General features: G+C 40.5%; 1 protein-coding gene across 14 annotated transcripts in view; it reads left to right on the forward strand.

The window, feature by feature from the left end:
- Positions 1 to 19,156, forward strand: part of kif1aa (kinesin family member 1Aa) — a 49,459-nt gene that overhangs the window by 21,190 nt on the left and 9,113 nt on the right. For 5 of the 14 annotated variants that reach the window (XM_025903010.1, XM_025903011.1, XM_025903014.1 and 2 more), the window contains 22 exons: positions 382 to 457; positions 1,081 to 1,160; positions 2,581 to 2,687; positions 2,776 to 2,856; positions 2,959 to 3,139; positions 4,132 to 4,204; positions 4,847 to 4,937; positions 5,023 to 5,171; positions 5,259 to 5,437; positions 5,761 to 5,898; positions 7,832 to 8,143; positions 10,927 to 11,045; positions 11,131 to 11,237; positions 12,041 to 12,176; positions 13,311 to 13,473; positions 13,567 to 13,657; positions 13,753 to 13,871; positions 13,975 to 14,030; positions 15,792 to 15,900; positions 15,989 to 16,055; positions 16,345 to 16,429; positions 16,521 to 16,626. In XM_025903010.1, the coding sequence (XP_025758795.1) occupies positions 382 to 457; positions 1,081 to 1,160; positions 2,581 to 2,687; positions 2,776 to 2,856; positions 2,959 to 3,139; positions 4,132 to 4,204; positions 4,847 to 4,937; positions 5,023 to 5,171; positions 5,259 to 5,437; positions 5,761 to 5,898; positions 7,832 to 8,143; positions 10,927 to 11,045; positions 11,131 to 11,237; positions 12,041 to 12,176; positions 13,311 to 13,473; positions 13,567 to 13,657; positions 13,753 to 13,871; positions 13,975 to 14,030; positions 15,792 to 15,900; positions 15,989 to 16,055; positions 16,345 to 16,429; positions 16,521 to 16,626 (2,625 nt within the window). The remainder of the gene's footprint in view (positions 1 to 381; positions 458 to 1,080; positions 1,161 to 2,580; positions 2,688 to 2,775; positions 2,857 to 2,958; positions 3,140 to 4,131; positions 4,205 to 4,846; positions 4,938 to 5,022; positions 5,172 to 5,258; positions 5,438 to 5,760; positions 5,899 to 7,831; positions 8,144 to 10,926; positions 11,046 to 11,130; positions 11,238 to 12,040; positions 12,177 to 13,310; positions 13,474 to 13,566; positions 13,658 to 13,752; positions 13,872 to 13,974; positions 14,031 to 15,791; positions 15,901 to 15,988; positions 16,056 to 16,344; positions 16,430 to 16,520; positions 16,627 to 19,156) is intronic. The other 9 variants (XM_025903019.1, XM_025903020.1, XM_025903022.1 and 6 more) reach the window with 5 other exon arrangements.

Raw genomic sequence — 19,156 nt, forward strand, 5'->3', positions numbered from 1 at the left:
GAGTCGTACCGCCCTCCACAGGATCTATGATTTTTTTATATACCCATTTATTTGTTTCCCTCAGATGGCTGTAATATGCTGCCATTAATGTGCCTTATTCAAGAATATTAAAATAGAAGTAAAAAATAATCATGCTTAATCTTAATCTTGTTTTCCAAACCTCTAAAATGATCGACAATGACAAGTATTTCTTCCAGTCCGGCCTAAGGTGAAGCGTTCAGTGATCTGAGTGTAGAGCAATTGGTGCCACCTCCAGAATAATATTGGGTCTATGCTTTATTTAGGAAAGACAACATTTCTCATTGAATCAATGTTGAAAAAAAGGTATATTTACATTAAAAAAAATATCTCACTTGGTATGCTGATGATATTCGTCAACAGAGAGGCCCTGCTGGCCGAAATGGGTGTAGCAATGCGAGAAGATGGCGGAACAGTTGGTGTGTTCTCTCCAAAGAAGGTAAAAGATGTATTCTACTTCTCCAAAACCACTGTGATCTAATCCTTACCGCTTCGATTATTCACTGCTGTGCTTGTTTATTTACCCCCAAAGCCCTCTGATAGCCCTAGAAAGCCCGAGCCCGTGTTTATCGACACAGTCGGGCTGTTTTCCCCCAACGAGGTTTGTAGCTCTGAAGTGTTTAAAGTGTCTCCTCTGATGAGTGCTCGAGCCTCGTCGAGGCAGATCAGACGAGAGTTTCACTGTTTCATTAAGTGTTATCCTAAATCTACTTCATTACTCACTTCAAACACTCCCTCACTGCACCGAAGGCAGCCATGGGTGTAAACATGGGGGAAAAGATAATAGCAGTGCCCTATTTTCAGTGATTTATGGCTGCTTGCCTGCAGCCCCAAAACATCTGACTTCATTAAACACTCCATGCTGGGACGCTGTGGGGAGTGACTGCATGGTTTTAACTATTGCTGATTGTTTGATGTTTCTTACTGGGAGAGCTTGTATTTCAGACCACCTGTTGTGCACAGCTGACATATGTTATAATGTAAATAACATATGGATGTTGAATGACTCATGCATATTGCTAGCCGAAAGTTAACAGTGAAATATTCCCCGTTCTGTGTCAGACGCCTCATTTGGTGAACCTCAACGAGGACCCTCTGATGTCTGAGTGCCTGCTGTACTACATCAAAGACGGGATCACCAGGTTAGAGGCTGACATTTTACAGTGTAATAAGAGGAAGGCGGTTCTCACCCTGAGAGGACAGAACCACTGCAGGGAAGACCAGGAGAAAATGCGATGTAAACAAATGTGATTTATGTAGAAAGTAAAGTCTGCTGAAGCTGTCGTGCTGACCTTTATTTAATTAAAACCCCACTTGGATCCTTTTTATTATTAGATGCCTCCCATATTATTGCGAATGACTCATAAAAAGTGTGGGGTCAGCTTATGATGAGGGCACACCAGAAAAAGTTTAAGAACTGCTGTATTAGCATGGTACTGATTAAAAAAGGACATTGTTTTTATGCTAATCTAACTTCAAGAGACAACAGGCCTGCATTGCAAACATGTTCTCATCACATGGCATCATATAATGTTGTGTCAGATGCCTGTGCCTCACTGGCACAAAATGTTCTCCGCCAGCGGCCCTTGATGCACCAAATGTGGTTACATGGGCCACCGAGAGATAATGGTCCCCATTTAGAGACCCACACTTTCCACAGAAGGTTGGTCACAGGTTTATCAGCCGGGAGATTGGGGTTTGTCTCCCATTTTGACCCTTGTATTGTATTTAGTCTTTATTTTTTTTTACTACATACACTGATTTATTTCATAAATGCATATATTCATATACATAAACTGTATATGAAAGATGGACATGCCATAAAGCTGTAATGGTTTTAATAGGCAGTATGTGGATGAGAATTCCTGTGGTTGCAAAAAGAAGTCAGATTTCTTGGTCCCTGTCCTCAGTGAACACCTTCCTGATGAGATTATGGGCTCAGCTGCTAGCTTCAGTTAGCCACTGTGTGATCGTACTCTGTCACACTGATGTGATTTCAAAAGGAGAAGTAGCAGAAGTGTCACTCTTCAGAAATCACAGCCTGGTTACTGAAAGAAATTCACCCAGCTTGATGGGAGCAGCTTCCTGCCAGAAGTCTTTTTTTCTATGGATTCATCAGCCAAAGTAAAGGTATGGGTGGCTAATGATATAGCTCAGCTAAGGAAAAAGCCATCAGTGATTACTTCCTGTGACACTGTCACCACCATGAGCCTCTTGTCACGGTGGATGGACGCATTCTTCTGCAAGGCCATGCGATCTGATGGTGTAGCTTTGAATTGTTCACAGTAACATTTGTGAATTTTAAAGTAATCAGGTCATGATTTCTGAAAACAAACATTGCTTCTGAGTTTTGGGGGTGGGGTTTGGTTTCAGGTGCTTTCAGCACATCTGTATGGCCCAACAATTTAGATGAATAAAAGCACGACATGCAAGAGGAAAAAGACTACATTTGATTTTGAGGTGAACTGTCCCTTTAAATGAAAAAGGACTAAATGTTACATAGATGAAGTGTGTTATTAACCTGCTTTTATATATATTCATACTAACTTTTATGTATTTTAGGGTCGGTCGTTTAGATGCCAGCAGTCGTCAGGATATAGTCCTCAGTGGTCACTTCATAAAAGACGAGCACTGCACCTTCACTAGTTCTACTGGCCCAATGGGAGAAAGTGAGACTTGTAGCTGTGCACATGAAAGTTAAATATTGCTGTAATGTTGTCAGCAAAGCCTCACGTGGAATTTTCTTTTCCTGAGCAGCAGTTGTCCTTGAGCCTTGTGAAGGAGCTGAGACATACGTTAATGGAAAGAGGGTGACAGAACCCACTGTTCTGAAATCAGGTTGGTGCAACCTATTTCTTTTCATTTAATCTCTGCATAACTAGCACAAACATTATATGCATAGATTTTGTACTTGTACTCTCTGATCTGATGCCCTTGCAGGAAATCGCATCATCCTGGGGAAGAGCCACGTCTTCCGGTTTAACCACCCTGTACAGGCCCGGGCTGACAGGGAGAAGAACCCATGTGCCGAAACCCCTGTTGAGCCGGTGGACTGGGCCTTCGCTCAGAGGGAGCTGTTGGAGAAACAGGGCATTGACATGAAGCAAGAAATGGAACAGAGGTACGCCTTCAGGAATAAAGATACAGTAAAAGTCCATTTCTGGAACTTAACTTATTAAAAAAGGTCCAGGTTTGCACCAATTCTTCTAGATTTTGCTATACCTATTGCAAGGTGCAATAAGGAAACAGTTTGTCCCAATGCAAAGATAAACTGAATAAAATGTGTATTTTTATTCTTAGAGTAGATTTGAATGATTGATTGTCGTTCCTATCTTTCCAGTTTTACATCAGAAGTCAATCCCTGTCTATAAATAGTCCTGTTGTCTCCTCAGCCTGCTCATTTTTGTTTGCTCTGTTTGTTCCTGCTACATTTTTGTGCTTTGGATTACGTTGTTTCCTCGTGTTTTGGATCTTCTGTTTTTTTCTTTTGGACTTTGTTCTAATTTGGGCTCAGCAGTTAAGCTTGTGTCTTAATTTAACAGTCTTCGAGGGTACCACTCCAGAGACCCGCAGCTATTTCTAAAACTACATTCAGTTACTTTTTAATATTTTCTGAGTCTGAGACTTCTGAGCAATTTATGAGCCAGTCTTCATGTATTAGAGAAAAAGCATCAGATAAAGCAGTGAGGTTAAAAACAGTGTAATCATGGACTCTTACATGGTGTGCATAATCTATATAGCTTTATCCCCACAGTTGCTACTGGTCTGCAGGCTGCTTTGTAACCCACCTCCAATCCAGTTCCTCATTTTCATGCTCAAATCAAAGTCATATATATCTACTGTCATTAAAGTCTGATCTTTTCTATGCCGGGGTCCTGCATCCAGGAAAGGTGGAGAAGTCAGGACATAACTTCCATATCTCCAAATGTAGATGACTACAGATGGAGTGAGAATTTGCTTTTGTGGTTCTGTCTGAAGCAGTGACCGAAGTTGCCACTTTACCCAAGCCTGAGGCTTCTTTCTCAGTATCAATGGCTTAAAAACACACAGTGAGGTAGGGCATCACCCACCTACATCAAGTATTTTTTGTTCACTTTGTTTTTTTGTCTTCAGGCTGCAGGAGCTGGAAGATCAGTATCGCAAAGAAAGAGAAGAGGCCAGCAACCTTCTAGAGCAGCAAAGACTGGTATGGTAATGAGAGTTCAGCTTCGACTGCTATCAGCAGTAATTATTAAAGTAAAACCAACAAAAATCTATCTGAACTGTCTTACACACAGATGTTGCTGCAGTTTGTATATTTCAGTATTAGTATCTACTGTTTACGTTATATAAACTGTATTATCAGTGAGTAGATTTACAGAAAATACCAAATAAAAAAGATCAAATGTGAAGCAAAGTTCACCTTACTGGAATTTTTAGGCAATTTTGCAACTCACAAATATTATTCACCAGGAGAAAGGAGAACCGATACCTGGGATTACATAACAGACACATATTTTAAAAAAACAAGACAAGATTTAATCAGCAGATCTGACTGCCCACAAGCTACAGCATTTTATTTCTGATTCTCTGTGGCACGAGGAGAATCCACAGTCTGTGGGAGAATTTTATCTGGCAGGATCTGCAGCTTAATATCATAAAGTATTTTTAATTCACATGGATGTGTATTTGACAGTATTTATATGCACAGTTGTACGCCGCAACACATTTTTCCGCGCTTTAATTCTAAATGCAATCTTTTGGGGCCTTTCATTTCACCAGTTATTAATGATTAATTCATCCTGAATGGCTTGTTCATGTATTTAAAACTTTAATTATAAATTATTAGGATTATGAAAGCAAGCTGGAGGCTCTTCGGAAGCAAGTGGACCGTTATAACCCAGAAGGCCCTGAAGAAGAGGAGGAACCGGAAGAAGAAGGTAAAAACAATTAATACTAGGACACATTTATAAATCTATATTAGGGATAATCACACCTTCATCGAGTCCTCTTTCTGGCCTACAGTGCAGTGGACGGAGAGGGAAAGAGAGCTGGCTGTGTGGAGTTTCCGTAAATGGCGATGCTACCAGTTCACCTCGCTGCGTGATCTCTTATGGGGAAACGCCATCTTCCTGAAGGAGGCTAATGCGATCAGTGTCGAACTTAAGAAGAAGGTTAGAAATGTCATTTAGGCTCATCAATATATCCACAGGTCTATGCTGTGAAACGGCTCTTTGAGCATACTCATTCTTCCCCTGCAGGTGCAGTTCCAGTTCGTGTTGCTGACAGACACTCTTTACTCCCCCCTGCCTCCTGACCTGTTGCCCGCAGAGGCAACTAAAGACAGAGAGAAGCGACAATTCCCACGTACTATCGTGGCGGTGGAGGTGCAAGATCAGAAGAATGGAGCAACTCACTATTGGACATTAGAAAAACTCAGGTGGCTGAACATGCACGCAAGTCTTTGATGAACAAATCTTAAACTTATCTTGGTAATCAAAAATTCATTAAGTGTCGCACTAAAACTCTTATTTTAGTGCTCTTCAGTTTGTAAGTCAGTTTCTTTTATTGCAAACATTCGCTTCAGTAATTGCACTTCCAAATTAAAAATATCTACCAACCTAATATCGAACAGCAATAAAAAAGAGCCATGCTTCAGTGTCTTCCTCAGCGCTATTTTATTTCTTCCAAACTGTTTACTTTTTCTCATTAACGCCCTGCTGTGTGTCTTTTTTATGTCTTCATTGTTGGTGCTTTCTGCAGGCAGAGGCTAGATCTGATGAGAGAAATGTATGATCGTGCTGCTGATGTGCCCAACAGTACTGTGGAGGAATGTGAAAATGTGATGACGGGAGGTGACCCCTTTTACGATCGCTTCCCCTGGTTCCGCCTGGTTGGCAGGTAAATACTGAGTCCAACACATCGGGACAGGAATAAGAAATACAGAGGCCAACAAGAACAGTATTAAATTTAGGATATATGGAGGCTGCTGTCCACTTTTCCACTTGCAGGACGTCGGTCCTGAGAGTTAAAGTTCCAGGGGCTTGGGTTGGAAATGCAGCTTTACTGTGTGTGGAGTGTACTCCAAAATGATGGGGACAGCTGCATGAATTATCTGCAATTCATTCAGTCTGGTGTCCCTACTTGTCAAACTTTGTATTTCAGCCACTATAAAACCTGCCTGTACAAACTGAAATAACAGTGTGGTGATTAATACATTTGATAACGATACATTCCAGTTAATGATGGAGCTTTCTACTTCAATGGGAAAATCATCTATGCAAGATTTGAGAAAAACATTTCGTCAGTCCTCCTACTCAAAACCTGCTGTTTCTTTCTCTTCCACCTTGGCACATGGCCTCCCAGTGTCTCTCTCTCTCTCTCTCTCGCTCTCTCACTTGCACCTGTTATGTAATATTAAGCGTCTCACTCCAGCCTTTAATGTTATTCAGCTCCTGTAAGACATGGAAACACTGGAAACTGTGCCCTTGAGCTGTTCTTTTTCAGGTTTTCAATCTGTCTGTCCATATTATAAAGGTGAAATCAGGTGTATATTTATCCAGATGCGCAACATTTGATGTTTTCAATGCTTTAGTTTTAATAGTTTACTGCTATTTTATACTACATCCTTTACACTTGCTGTTTAAAAAATGTAGCTGCTGTCGAGAACTGATGGGTTAAATTAATGCATAACTGAATACAGGCTCACTTTGTACATATGTGGCTGATGTGATAACTCAAAATGACTGGCCATTTTCAAATGAAATCTGTATGACGTTTAATTTCTGTCATTACCTTTAGACGCAATTAAGCAAGCCCGTGAGCAAATGATGTTATTTCACACACATAAATATTCACTGCCAAAGCTCAGTTGCAGCATATAATGTACTATCACAGTAATCCAGTGATTGCTGGGAGTAAATCCAACTGTAACAAGTGCCTGTTAACAGGTTGGTCACCAGAGTTCATTCTGTGAGCAAATATGGTGTCAAACAGCACTGTCTACAGCAGGAGTGGGGGCACTCCAGGGCTCAGTGGCCGGTGTCCTGCAGGATTTAGATCTCACCCTGGGTCAACACACCTGCATCAAATGATTAGTTCATTACCAGGCCTCTGTGAACTTCAAGACATGTTGAGGAGGTAATTTAGCCATTTAAATCAGCTGTGTTGGATCAAGGACACATCTAAAACCTGGACACTGGCCCTTGAGGACTGGAGTTGGACTCCCCCGGTATATAGCACTGAAGCTGTCATTTAAGGACGTTCTATGCATGTGATCCCTTAAAAAGTGACCAATCATGGGACAGAGCTCCTTTGATGATTGGCTCACTTGGCATGATTAACTTTGGTTCCTCCCCCTGCTCACTTTTTTTTCACGGTTTAGATTACAGTTACCTGCAAGAGCACGCATTCCTTGAATTCCCTTCTCTACATTTTATTCATCTTAGCCTCTTCTTTTTATATGCATGTGTAAAAATCTGTACTTAAAACAGTAAATTTGAATTCCCCTGACACTCACTAAGCAGAAACTTGCATGTGCGGTTAAATCTGCGCATGAGGACTGGGCAAATGACAGTGAATACCTGTGTAGGTGAAATAATACTTGTTTTTGACATGACTAAAGTTAAAAATGTGTCTATCCCACGATCAGCACAACGTTTGTAGCTTCCTGGAGTCTCCCATCTGTCCTCTCTTTCTCTGCTCTTTGCTCAACACTGAAACAAACAATAAAAGCTGTTTCTGACTCAGAGGGAAGAAGCTTTTCTCCTGTGGATCAGTTCGTCCCTTCTCTCTAACTGTACTAACCTAGTTCCCATGTCTCTGGCTGCACCAGAAATCCCATTTTCAACACATGCATGAGCGAGCGCATGAGTGACCCCACCCCATCCCCGACCCTTTCCACCTCTGAAATTACTGAGCTGGCTGACTCGCAGCGGGAGGGTCGCGGGGAGGAGGAGGAGTTGGAGGATTTGGACGACCTGGACGATGATATCTTTTTGGACGACCCGAGCTCCGAGCTCGGGGTAGAGGATGATGATGATGATGATGATGATGATGATGATGATGAGAGAGAGCTCTGCCGAGGCTCCAGCGAAGGCCTGGATCCCTTTTACGACCGCTCACCATTATTCAGTGTAGTGGGAAGGTTGGTGAGGTTTCAGGAGCATGCTGATGGAGGAAACTAGCTCTTTCACGCTGAGATGCAGGGTCCCTTTCCCTTGGCAAACATCAGGGTAGATGGAACAGTATTCTTGGAAAATGCAGTAAATAATAGTGTATATCTTCACATAGCCCTCCTTGAGTTGTGGGCTGGGTATGCATAAATACACAAAATATACCCATAGTGTGCTTTGTGAGGTGTGATCATAAAGTGACTCTCTCCATAAAAATTAAAAAGCAAAGCATACCTAAGTTGATTTTTGCCAAACACCCCTGTAAGGTTATCTCTTTGTGCACCTCTGGATAGCTTCCAGCATGACAGGAATGTTTATATGACCAAGACTGTCTTTATTTGGCCCAAAAACCTCAGCATACCACAGTTCAGGTGATTCTCAGATGCCACAGGATGTTAAAGAAAAACTTTGCATTGCCAGTCAGTGCACTGTAGCTGGTGTACTTTGTGAATTTGACATTTTGAAGCCACATTATTTGCATTTTGGCGGCTGCCATGTTGTTGTTTATTTGGACCCCATAGTGATCATATCGGAGGTTGTAATGCTTTAATTCATCAAAACTGATACAGAAATTTATTGGATGGTCTTTATCACAGAGGTCAACATTAAAAAGGCTCTGAAGTAGCATTTTAACATGGGAGTCTGTAGGGGAATCAGGATCAAGTGGTTACTAGTGAAACTGCAGGTTTGGCCCTTGGATGCTAGCTCACGTTTTCAGCCTTGCAGCATCTCCTGATCCAGGACACTGACTTAGTTTTTGGACACTCTTCCACTGAAAAAAGCTCTTTGGTCTTTGGGTTGTAGATAGAGATCCAGCTCTCTTTATTAAGGATAATCCTGAACATGAACGTAATGACCTAATTTTCATAAATTTAAAGTCCATGGCAAATGGTGGTCATCCATCAGCTATCCAAAGAGTGATTTAAATAGACGCTACACTGCCAGCACTCTAAGGTTACACAAGGAGATGACCTTGAAGGGGAAATCAATCAAACTGAAGTAGGATTTTTATAGATGAAGTCACTAAATAAGTGCACCTGAATTATATTGCTCTTTGGTCTTCTCCAAATTACTGTCCACCTCAGAGATCTGCTGTTTCAGTGTTAACACGGGCATGAAGCATTTCAGTTGGAAAGCTGCAACCGAAATTTGGAAAACAACTTTTCCTACATTTTTTTAATTGTGGTATTTCCTTTTACTGATTTTCTTAAACACTTGCTTACTGCTCAAAGTCAAACCAGACCCTTTAGTGACTTGCCTTAGTTGTCACTGTATCTCTAAATCTTGAGCTGAAAATGTTGAGTACCACGCTATGCGGACACTGGATCTATTCTTTCCTTTTTATCTTTAATCTCTCTTTCAACTAAATGCTTATTTTACTTTGCTTTTGGAGGGGGGGTATACAGTGGCTCAATGCGTCTCACTCTTACTTAAATTCTTCCTAAATTCAGTGCAGAGTGGGTCCATTTAGGCTTCTTGTTTCTATGCAGTGCTGACGCTGAACGGCTGTTTGAGGTGTATGTCAAATCAAAGTAGTGGCTTATAAAAAAGAAAAAGGACTTTTGACTCCCCAAAGCACTGATGCATCTCAAGAAGTAGATTGAGGTCTGATGTGCATAGTAAGAGGAAGAAACAGCGAAATGTTCTCACCGTGCTGTGAAACCTGAATACAGTTGAAAGAATCTGAAAATGATTGAGCTAAGTGGTGTTCGAACAAAGACTCAAAATCTCAAGATGAAAGAGCTGGTTTCTGCAGCAGCTGTCTCTCTTAGGCATGCCAGAGCACAAGTCTTTTCATTTTGACCTTTTTTTTTTTTTGTCGATTTTTACGTGAGTACGTCTGATGATGAACTCGTACCCCTATTTTGTACAAATTACCACTCCGGCCCAGGAGGTGCACTTTGATTTCTGATGTCATTCGTTGGTTTTTGATGTAGCATACAGTCTATGAAGCTGTTGGCAGTTTTGATTCAAGCTGAGCCATGTTCCGTATGATGATTTCTGTTCCATTTGCTTTTGATTCCTTTTGAGTCAAAAAGTTGAAAGCATTTTTGTTCACCTTTTTTGTCCTGAGCATGCCTTATTTGCACCTCACCAATCTTGTCATAAGCCTGTCCTTTTTTACGCTGTCCACCCTTAAATGTCTCTCCCTATTGGCTTGTGAAAAATGTGGATCAGTTATTCGATTATTTATAAGGAAAGCATTTCTAATGCAGCTGTTCCCAAATTTCTATTCTCAAAGAAAACATAGTCTGTAGCAAAGTGCTTTAAGTTCTCAGTTTGGCTTTATACATTATATAGAGTCATTGTCATGATAGCATGTGATCATAAAGCAATGCATTAAAATGAATTCATTGCTTACGACGAAAACATCTGCTATCCAGCAAAGTCTTGAGCTGGGTTCTAATTTTTAAAGTTAATAAAAAAGAATTGAAAGTTTAGCCTTACATACATGCTCCTTAGCCTCACTATCCTTCATCAGTACAACCCAAAAGTTTAGGGTTATTGCATGTGACCCACTATTGACCTGATTATATAGTCATTATTGGATGATAAGGATAAGCACACTCCAAAGCAATAGTAAAGGGCAGCCATGGCCGTCGCAAGAGCAGTCCCAGCTTCTGTTTGGTTGCTTTGCAGTTCTGTGTTCTGTTGTCCAGTCCAGTGATTTTTATCAAATGTGGCACGTCTCCTTGGTCTGGTTCTTGTTAATGCTTTTTTTTCCTTTTATTTCTCTCTTTGGCTTCCCGTGCAGGGCTTTTGTTTATCTGAGTAATCTGCTGTACCCTGTTCCTCTCGTCCATCGCGTGGCCATTGTCAGTGAGAAGGGAGAGGTAAAGGGCTTCCTTAGGGTGGCAGTACAGGCCATATCAGGTAAGGCTCAAATCCTCAGACTCACGATCGTTGAAGCGATTGACGGGACAAGCTGTGTGTGATTTCTGGAGGGAGTGAGGTGAAGGTTCTCTGTGTTTCCCTCCAGCTGATGAGGAGGCTCCCGACTACGGCTCGGGAGTGAGGCAGTCGGGCACTGCCAAAATCTCCTTTGAGGATCAGCAGTATGAAAAGGTAGTGAAAAACACACTATAGTTATTACCGTTAGTTTTCACATTGTAGGATTTACCTCTATGTACAGTTGCTGTCACAATTTTTGTGATTTTAGGTGTTTACAAAAAGAGTTGAATTGTGCACTGTTCCAAGGCTTCTTTAGATTTGTAAAAAAAAAATTGAGAACTCGATGCATCCTATCAATAGATTTAGGGGTTTCTGGCCATACAAACATGTTGATCAGTGGCTTTGACCAATCACTTATCTCGAATGTAAAGAAAGGATCCTGTCATCATACACCGCTGTGTCACCAGTGTACACGTTTACTTCACTCAGATGGCACCAAACTGTTAATTTTGTTAATATTCCTGCCTTCTTTCCCACTGATAGATGTATTTTGTTTTTTCAATTTTAGAAGAACTTCTTTTACCATTTAATTTTTACCATTTGATGCATTTTGTGTATTTATAGAAACAGCCTCCAAGTACAAAAGCCAAAATCTGAATCATATCCAGACCTTTTATCTGCTTATTTTATGAAGAAATTACCAAGAAATAACCCATACCCATCATTAAAATTGCCTTTGAGAGAATTCCAACTACATCTGAAATATGTTACTATGTTTAGAAATTTGTTATTTCTCTACAATGAATACAACAGTGGCCCTCAAATGAAGTGGAAAATGCAAAATAAAGCTCTCGTTATCATATGTCATAACCGAAAAATGTATTGTTAGACAACTAAATGAGTAAATGATGTAACTGTTTAAAAATCTGAGGACACGAGTGGGTAAGACTGTTCACCACTCTGCTGTGCTCCTGTAGTTCCAGTCAGAGTCCTGCTCTGTAGGACTGTCCCGCACTGGGATTTCTCAGGAGGAGCTTCGGATCGTGGAGGGAGAAGGGCAGAACGCAGAAATGGGGCCGTCAGCTGACGAAGTCAACAACAACACATGTGCGGGTAATCGTATTTTACGAGTGAATGGACACGTGTTGTGCGTGTTTGCTTGTGTCTGTATGTATGTGTCTGTATGTCTGTGTGTGGTCTCCTTTTTGGCTCAGCAGACTTATATCAGCATGAAAATTCACAATAAAGACTTTAAAAGTAATCATTTTAGATAGGCTTGGATTTGGAGGGCAGACAATGGCAAACGGTGGCTCATGTGGAAGATGTATAAATTAGCCCAAATGCTTGTCTTCAATTTCTTGGTAACTCCAGTCCATTCCTGGTCTGTTCCAGTAGAATTTATTGACAGTTGGCTCGGCATCTACCTGGAATGCAACCTTCCCAACAAAAACATTAAAAAGAAGTGCCTAAACATCACTGAGATCTGTTAATGAGTAAAAAGGTGAAAAACTTGTCTTTTGAAGTCATTGAAAACACATTTCTTTACTCCGAAAGAAAATTTACTACTAAATGTGGTTGAAATCTAAAAGTGGTTGAAGTCCTCACCGACCTCCCCTCAGACAACCAGGAGATTTGAACCCAGATGCTTCTTGCTCTTTGTTTTTTATTAACAGTAATGAGATCATCTAATGGTTGGAATGATGCTGTAAAGTATTCTGTGCCAGACATTTTACAAATAAAAAAGATGCAAAAAACAACCAAAAAAGCAAAAACACCTAATAAATCTAATAAAAACACACAAAGGAGTAAAAGGAGAGGCCTTTTTAAACAAGCAGGGATTTATATAACATCCATACAGTGTTAAACAGTCCTGCAGTCTCTTTCACCTCACGTACATGCATGTAGTATTTACTAAAGTCAAAGTGTAGAATTAACAGTGTCTGAATTTCTTGCATTTGGGTTATCAATAAAATAGATCAGTCTAAGTAGATTGATGATTTATTCATGGCCTTTAGATCAAAAAACTAGAATATCAACATTGAAAAGTCAAGACCCTTGTTACTGGGAAACCTTTAGGTTGTCCAATATCCTGGATTAATAAAGCTTAATCTTTAAAAATTAAACATGAAGGTCACGCCCACCAACCAGATTTAAGTGTGGAAAGAACATTCATGGATGTCTAGTCCTCAATGAGAATTTCCAACCTCCGTTTATTTTTCTTTTTTCCTTTTTTGTGGTTCCTTGCAGCTGGATCAGATGAGGTGGAGAATCCACTGAAGGCTGGTCTGGATGGAGCACTCGATACGACTCTGGAACATCTCAGGATCGGTAATATTTTTACCTTCAGAGTGACTGTCCTGCAGGCCTCCAGCATCTCTGCGGAATATGCCGACATCTTCTGCCAGTTCAAGTAAATTGCTCTTCACAATATTTCTGCTGGAGATTTGTGATTGTTGGTGTTCTTTTTACAGTTTCACATGCAAACTTTGCTTTGATACTTTAGCTTCATCCACCGCCATGATGAGGCCTTCTCCACTGAACCCCTAAAAAACACAGGCCGCGGCCCTCCTCTCGGTTTCTACCATGTGCAGAACGTAAGAAGAATCCGCTCATGTCCTGCACAGCTTTATCCATTGTTGTGTGTTTTAATAGGTTAGGCACTAAAATGGATTGTTTTTTGTTTTTGTAGATTGCTGTTGAGGTTACTAGATCATTCGTGGACTACATCAAGACTCAGCCAATTGTGTTTGAAGTCTTTGGCCACTACCAGAAGCAGCCTTTTCTTCCTCTTTGTAAAGATGTCATGAGGTACTGTGTTTGCTTATAGCATTTACTGCATTTATACACATACTATGATGAAAATGCTTGCAATTCTTTATATTCATACGTAACTGTGTGTTCTGACACCCAGTCCACTACGCCCCTGCAGGAGACAGTTTCCACGAGTGATGCCTCTCTCCAAACCAGGTAAATAAGATGCTCCGCTCGTGTCTTATCATTTATTTTTGTTGTATTGCTGTTGTACTCGTCTGCTTGCAAGTCGTATCATCTCAGCTTCATGTTGTTGGGTATGAGCAGTGGATCCTGACGCCTCGCCGGACCGGGAGAAATCGCTGGAGCTCATCCGATACTTGGTCCCAGATGTGTTCAATGGGTCACTGGTGGACTCGCTGTCAGGCCACGCTCTGTCTGCCGCTGGCTTAGCTGCTTCCTTCCTGCTGGAAGGAAATGAGCAAGCTCAGCTGCCAGCTCCACCCATCTCTATCTGTTCAGTTATTAAAGCTCAGAAGCCGGGTTGGTCACTGATTGGTCAGATCCAAGAGAATCCTGCAACTGGAAACCCTTTTTTATATCGAGTGTTTTTCTTGGTGTGACTTAAATGAGCCAAGTGCATTTTAAAAGCACTGAAAGTAGCTCTTCCAGCTCTAGGTTTTTGTGACTGAGTCGCCTTGTAGATGAAGCACTAACACAAATGTTCAGTGTCAGTTACTAGTTGCTACTTGCTGTGTAGTAAAACTCAAGTTAATCGATATAAAAGGGGAGGTTTCATGTGTCAGGATTCTGCAGTTGGATTGGCTCTGTGGTGTACTGTGTGTTCACTGTTATGTGGTGCATTCTCCTTGCAGTTCCCTCTTTGAGCTCCTCTTGATTGGATCACAGTGCCTTTCTTCTACATTAGTCTGCCACGAATGAAACTCTCCCCAATGGGAATGTTAACTATAATGTACATTGTGGTGCATATGCAAATATAACACACCTGAGATTTATCAATCCCTGGGAATAAATTCACATGTTATAATAGGAAAGCAATCAGTCCAAAGAGGTAGAAAACAATCAGATAAAGAGTTAAATACAGCAAAAAGGGAACTATTTTACAGGCTGCAAATTCGTCTCACCTGCTATTAACTTGTAACAGTACAGATATTTAAAGCAGTATATGTCTATCTGTAGTGTCACATCAGTTTTGAGGTGGCTACATTTTTAAAAACATTTTAATGAACAGCTGAAAACTAAAACCTGAACAATACTGGTGTTAGTTATCCACCAGATTGTTATTTCAGTTATTCTGTTGGCTAAGAATTATATTGCATCTCTAAAAGTGATACTTGAAGCACCTTTAATATATAAAATACATAGTAACTCCTACAAGTATGCATCACATTATACTGTCCTTTATTTAACATACTGCATTTATACTTATAAAATTGATTTCTGCTTCAGCTTGGGACAAATTTAAGGGATGCATGGGTTTTTTTTCTTTACCTCTGAACTGCTTTTGGGCACCAGTGAAAGTTAAAGAATTTCTTTAACTCTTAGTCAGTCTTATTAACATTATAGACTGACTGTACTAAATGTTACTAGTAACCATCAGGCGACCAAGCTTTTATAGAGATTAAGATGTCTGGCATTGTAAATATCCCCACTTGGTCACCTGAACGTTAAAGTGCTTTGTAAAGACATACATATGCATTCTCTCACCTAAAGGATGGTTCAGACTTTTTTTTTCTTTACACAGAGCGGTCAAAAATGTGCTAAATGAAAAAAAGCTTCTTGTCCAGTACTGAGTGGGTGCTCCTTCCCTGAATCACTGATTTCCTTTCTTCTCCCCTTTCTCTTTCCTTTGTAGGGTAGGTAGCTGTTCTCCCTGCTGTTAGCTGCTAGCCTGCGCTAGGTTTACCCCTGTTGTGCCTTCTTGTATAATCCTCTCTCTAATCTTTTTCAACACAGTACCTGCCACCAAACTGACGGCCATGACCCGTCCACAGGCAGGACCCCGTCACTGTAAATATGACCTCATGGTTTTCTTCGAGATCTGCGAGCTGGAGGCGAACGGGGAGTGAGTATCCCGGGTCAGCAGAAAATTGGAAGAATTTGTTGGGCCACAGAAATCTCTGAGACTCGTTCTCTTTTTTTCTGTCATTCAGCTACATCCCTGCAGTAGTGGACCACAGAGGAGGAATGCCCTGCCATGGCACATTTCTTCTGCACCAGGTATCTTAGTCAGGCTGGGAGCAAATATGGTGCAGTCAAATCCACTGTCATCAAAGGATCTTTTATACCTGAAGACATTCGCATTTGGCTTCATAGCTCTGCTCTGAGAGGGCAGCATGCAATTCTACCCAGATTGATGCAGCACGAATGACGCACATCAAAAGCGTCTCCAATTTGGTCTTAGTAATTGTAGACAGCCTGTTCAGTGGATGCATCACGCTCTGCAACCTTTGAAAAATGTCTTAAAAGCATATTCTAGGTGCTCACTCTATCCTTGTTCCTTCTTCAGGGCCTCCAGAGGAGAATCACTGTTACTATTGTACATGAATCTGGAAATGACATAGAATGGAAGGAAGTCCGTGAGCTTGTTGTGGGTAAGACTGATGTTCAGCCTTTCTAAAGCTGAATACATTTTACCAATAGTCTGTATGAGCTGTTCTTACTGAGGTATTTCTGCTTTCCCAGGACGTCTGCGCAACACGCCCGAATCTGATGAGACCATCATTGATCCTAATATTCTGTCTCTCAACATTTTATCTGTTGGATATGTCAGGCCCCTGCACGATGACAGGTATGTACTACGCTTGATGTTTGAAGCAAATGTTTTTCATATAAATAGCAAAATACTTGCAAACTACTGTGTTCCCATAGCTTTTTGAATTATGTGGCAGCTCAGCTGAATTTGGAAACCACTTTACGGTTCTGATGTTTGTGAGTCTTATCTGAGAGTGTGCGTTATTGCTGCAGCAGCTCCTGCACTGGAACACGACACACGGCAAATGCATGGCACATATGGGGTGACCAGGTGTCCTCAAACTTCATTTTATTAACCCGTTCTCCCACATTTTGATTAGCTCATGTTTACCAGAGTCAACGGATGCTTGCAGGAAATATGTGGCTTGAAAATAAGTGTGCTGATTTATGGATGAATTTACCATTAAACCTAAAAATGATTTGGAAACAGAATAGCAGCTGAAACAGAAGCTAACAGTTTTAATGCTTGCTGGAATAGACGAATGAAATAAACAAGTATGTAAAGACCATTAAAACAAGCCTTTGCTTCCATTTGTGCTCGTAAAAAGTAAACCATATTTGTTCTTCAATTACAAGTGAGATTTATGAAATAATTTATAGCCCACAAAGTCTCTTTAATGACATCTAATCTGCTGGGATCTGGTCACCCTAAGCATATAAGTTGTAAAAAGCATGGCAGCAGAGTCACAGCTTGAATGTTATGTCAGGAAACTCTGCAAATTCCCTTTGTGTTCTTATCGTTATCACTGTACCTGCATGAATATGCTGTAGATCCCTCTTTCTGACAACAGCAGGTCAGATCCAGAGTCACTTTCCTTGAGTTATTTAAGAATCTCTTTAAAGCTACACTTACCACACTAGTAGCTCTGAAGTCACTCGTCCATGCTGGCTGCGCGACCCTCCTTGGTGTTAACATATGCTGCTGTTGGTTGTCTCATTGCACCTACATGTTGCATCTCACTGTGTTCATCACCTCTCATTTAACCACTGTCATCACTGCCATGATTAGATCCACTGACCCCAGTGTAGGTTTAAAAAGTGTTTTTTTATTAATCGTGCACCTTAATTTTACTCTGTGTAAACAGATCAGTATAAAATAGAAATGCATGCCCTTCTAACTTTTCCACTGCCATGCATATATTTATTTAAATATAAAATCACTAACACACCTTTAACTATTTTGTTGTTTTCTACTCAGTGCAGAGTCATTCATTTGATATGCAGCATTTCATCATTTTATTAAATCACCTGATTGACCTTCCCTTTTCTAATGACCCTGGAAATGATGTTTCTGGGTGTGATGTACAACTGGAGCCTAGTTTATAAAGAAAAACGAAAGAACAGAGGAGGTGTATTGTTCACTTACTGAGTAATGGCATTACTAACACAAAGTTCACAGGAAAGAGGTTAGAATGAGCTGTTGTGAATGTATAACAGAAATATATGTTCTGACTTTTATACATGCAAATTTTTGTACAGACACTCATTTTATGCATCATTTCCTTGCCTCCTTTTCTTGCATTTTATCACAGATGCAAACCAAGGAGGTAAGAGAGGAGTTGAGCCAACATGCATTTAACAGAATGAGAGGCTGCAGAGACATCATTTTAAAGTGATTTTAATTCAAAGTGTAGTACAGCAGCAGTATCTGGCCATTGCTTTGTTACAGCCTGCCACTGGTATTATTTGATAGCGGTACACATTGTGAGAAGAGTGTAGAGATATCATGCATTTTTTTGATAATCCTCTCCACAATAATGGAGACAGGCAGAAAGAAAAACTGAATACAAAAGAGTAATTACTTCTCCTGTTATGGTTTTTACATACCTTTCAAGCTCAAAAGACTTCCATAAATTACATAAATGACTGTGCTTCCTCCTCCTTCCTCTCCTCTGTGTGTTTTATAAATTGAGGCATCCTTCAGGACTGATTTAATGCAGAGTGTCTGGCAGAAGGATGGAGGAGAGAGGAGTCGAGGAAGTGCAAAACAGAGAAATGTAAAAAGCCCCGAGTTTGCAGAGCTTAATGTTAGCATCCCGCCAGTAGAGGGCAGTAGGTTTCTTTTTACAACTGATGAGAATTTAGGATTAAACAGCAATTGATTTGTAGATGGACCATTCGGTTAATAAATCAAGTAACTGCTGCCACAAAAGATATTATTAACTCTTTTTTTGCTTCTTTATTAATATCTAAAATCACTTAACACTCATCCTTGTATAAATCTTATGGTAGTAACTCTTATGTAGTAGTAGACTCCATAAGTATATTTACAATATAAGAAATATGAAGGAAAATATTGTAATTATTCACGTAAAAAGTCCTGAAAATTATAGCGCATCCTGACCCTGTTTTTTTTGTCTCATTGCTTAATCTCTCTTGCTTCCCCTATCCCCCAAAAATCTAACAACATCAGCAGCAGCATCGTCCAGATTTGGGTTTACTGCGTTTTAATGTAAAGCAACCGAGAGCTCCATACTGTACTAACCTCTAACCTCTGCTGGATCAGCCTTTCTTTAACCCTAATTGTTTGTCGTGTTATGGGCTCAGTAGCCAAAACTTAAGCTTAA

Source organism: Oreochromis niloticus, linkage group LG23 (genome assembly GCF_001858045.2).
Source record: "Oreochromis niloticus isolate F11D_XX linkage group LG23, O_niloticus_UMD_NMBU, whole genome shotgun sequence".
NCBI lineage: Eukaryota > Metazoa > Chordata > Actinopteri > Cichliformes > Cichlidae > Oreochromis > Oreochromis niloticus.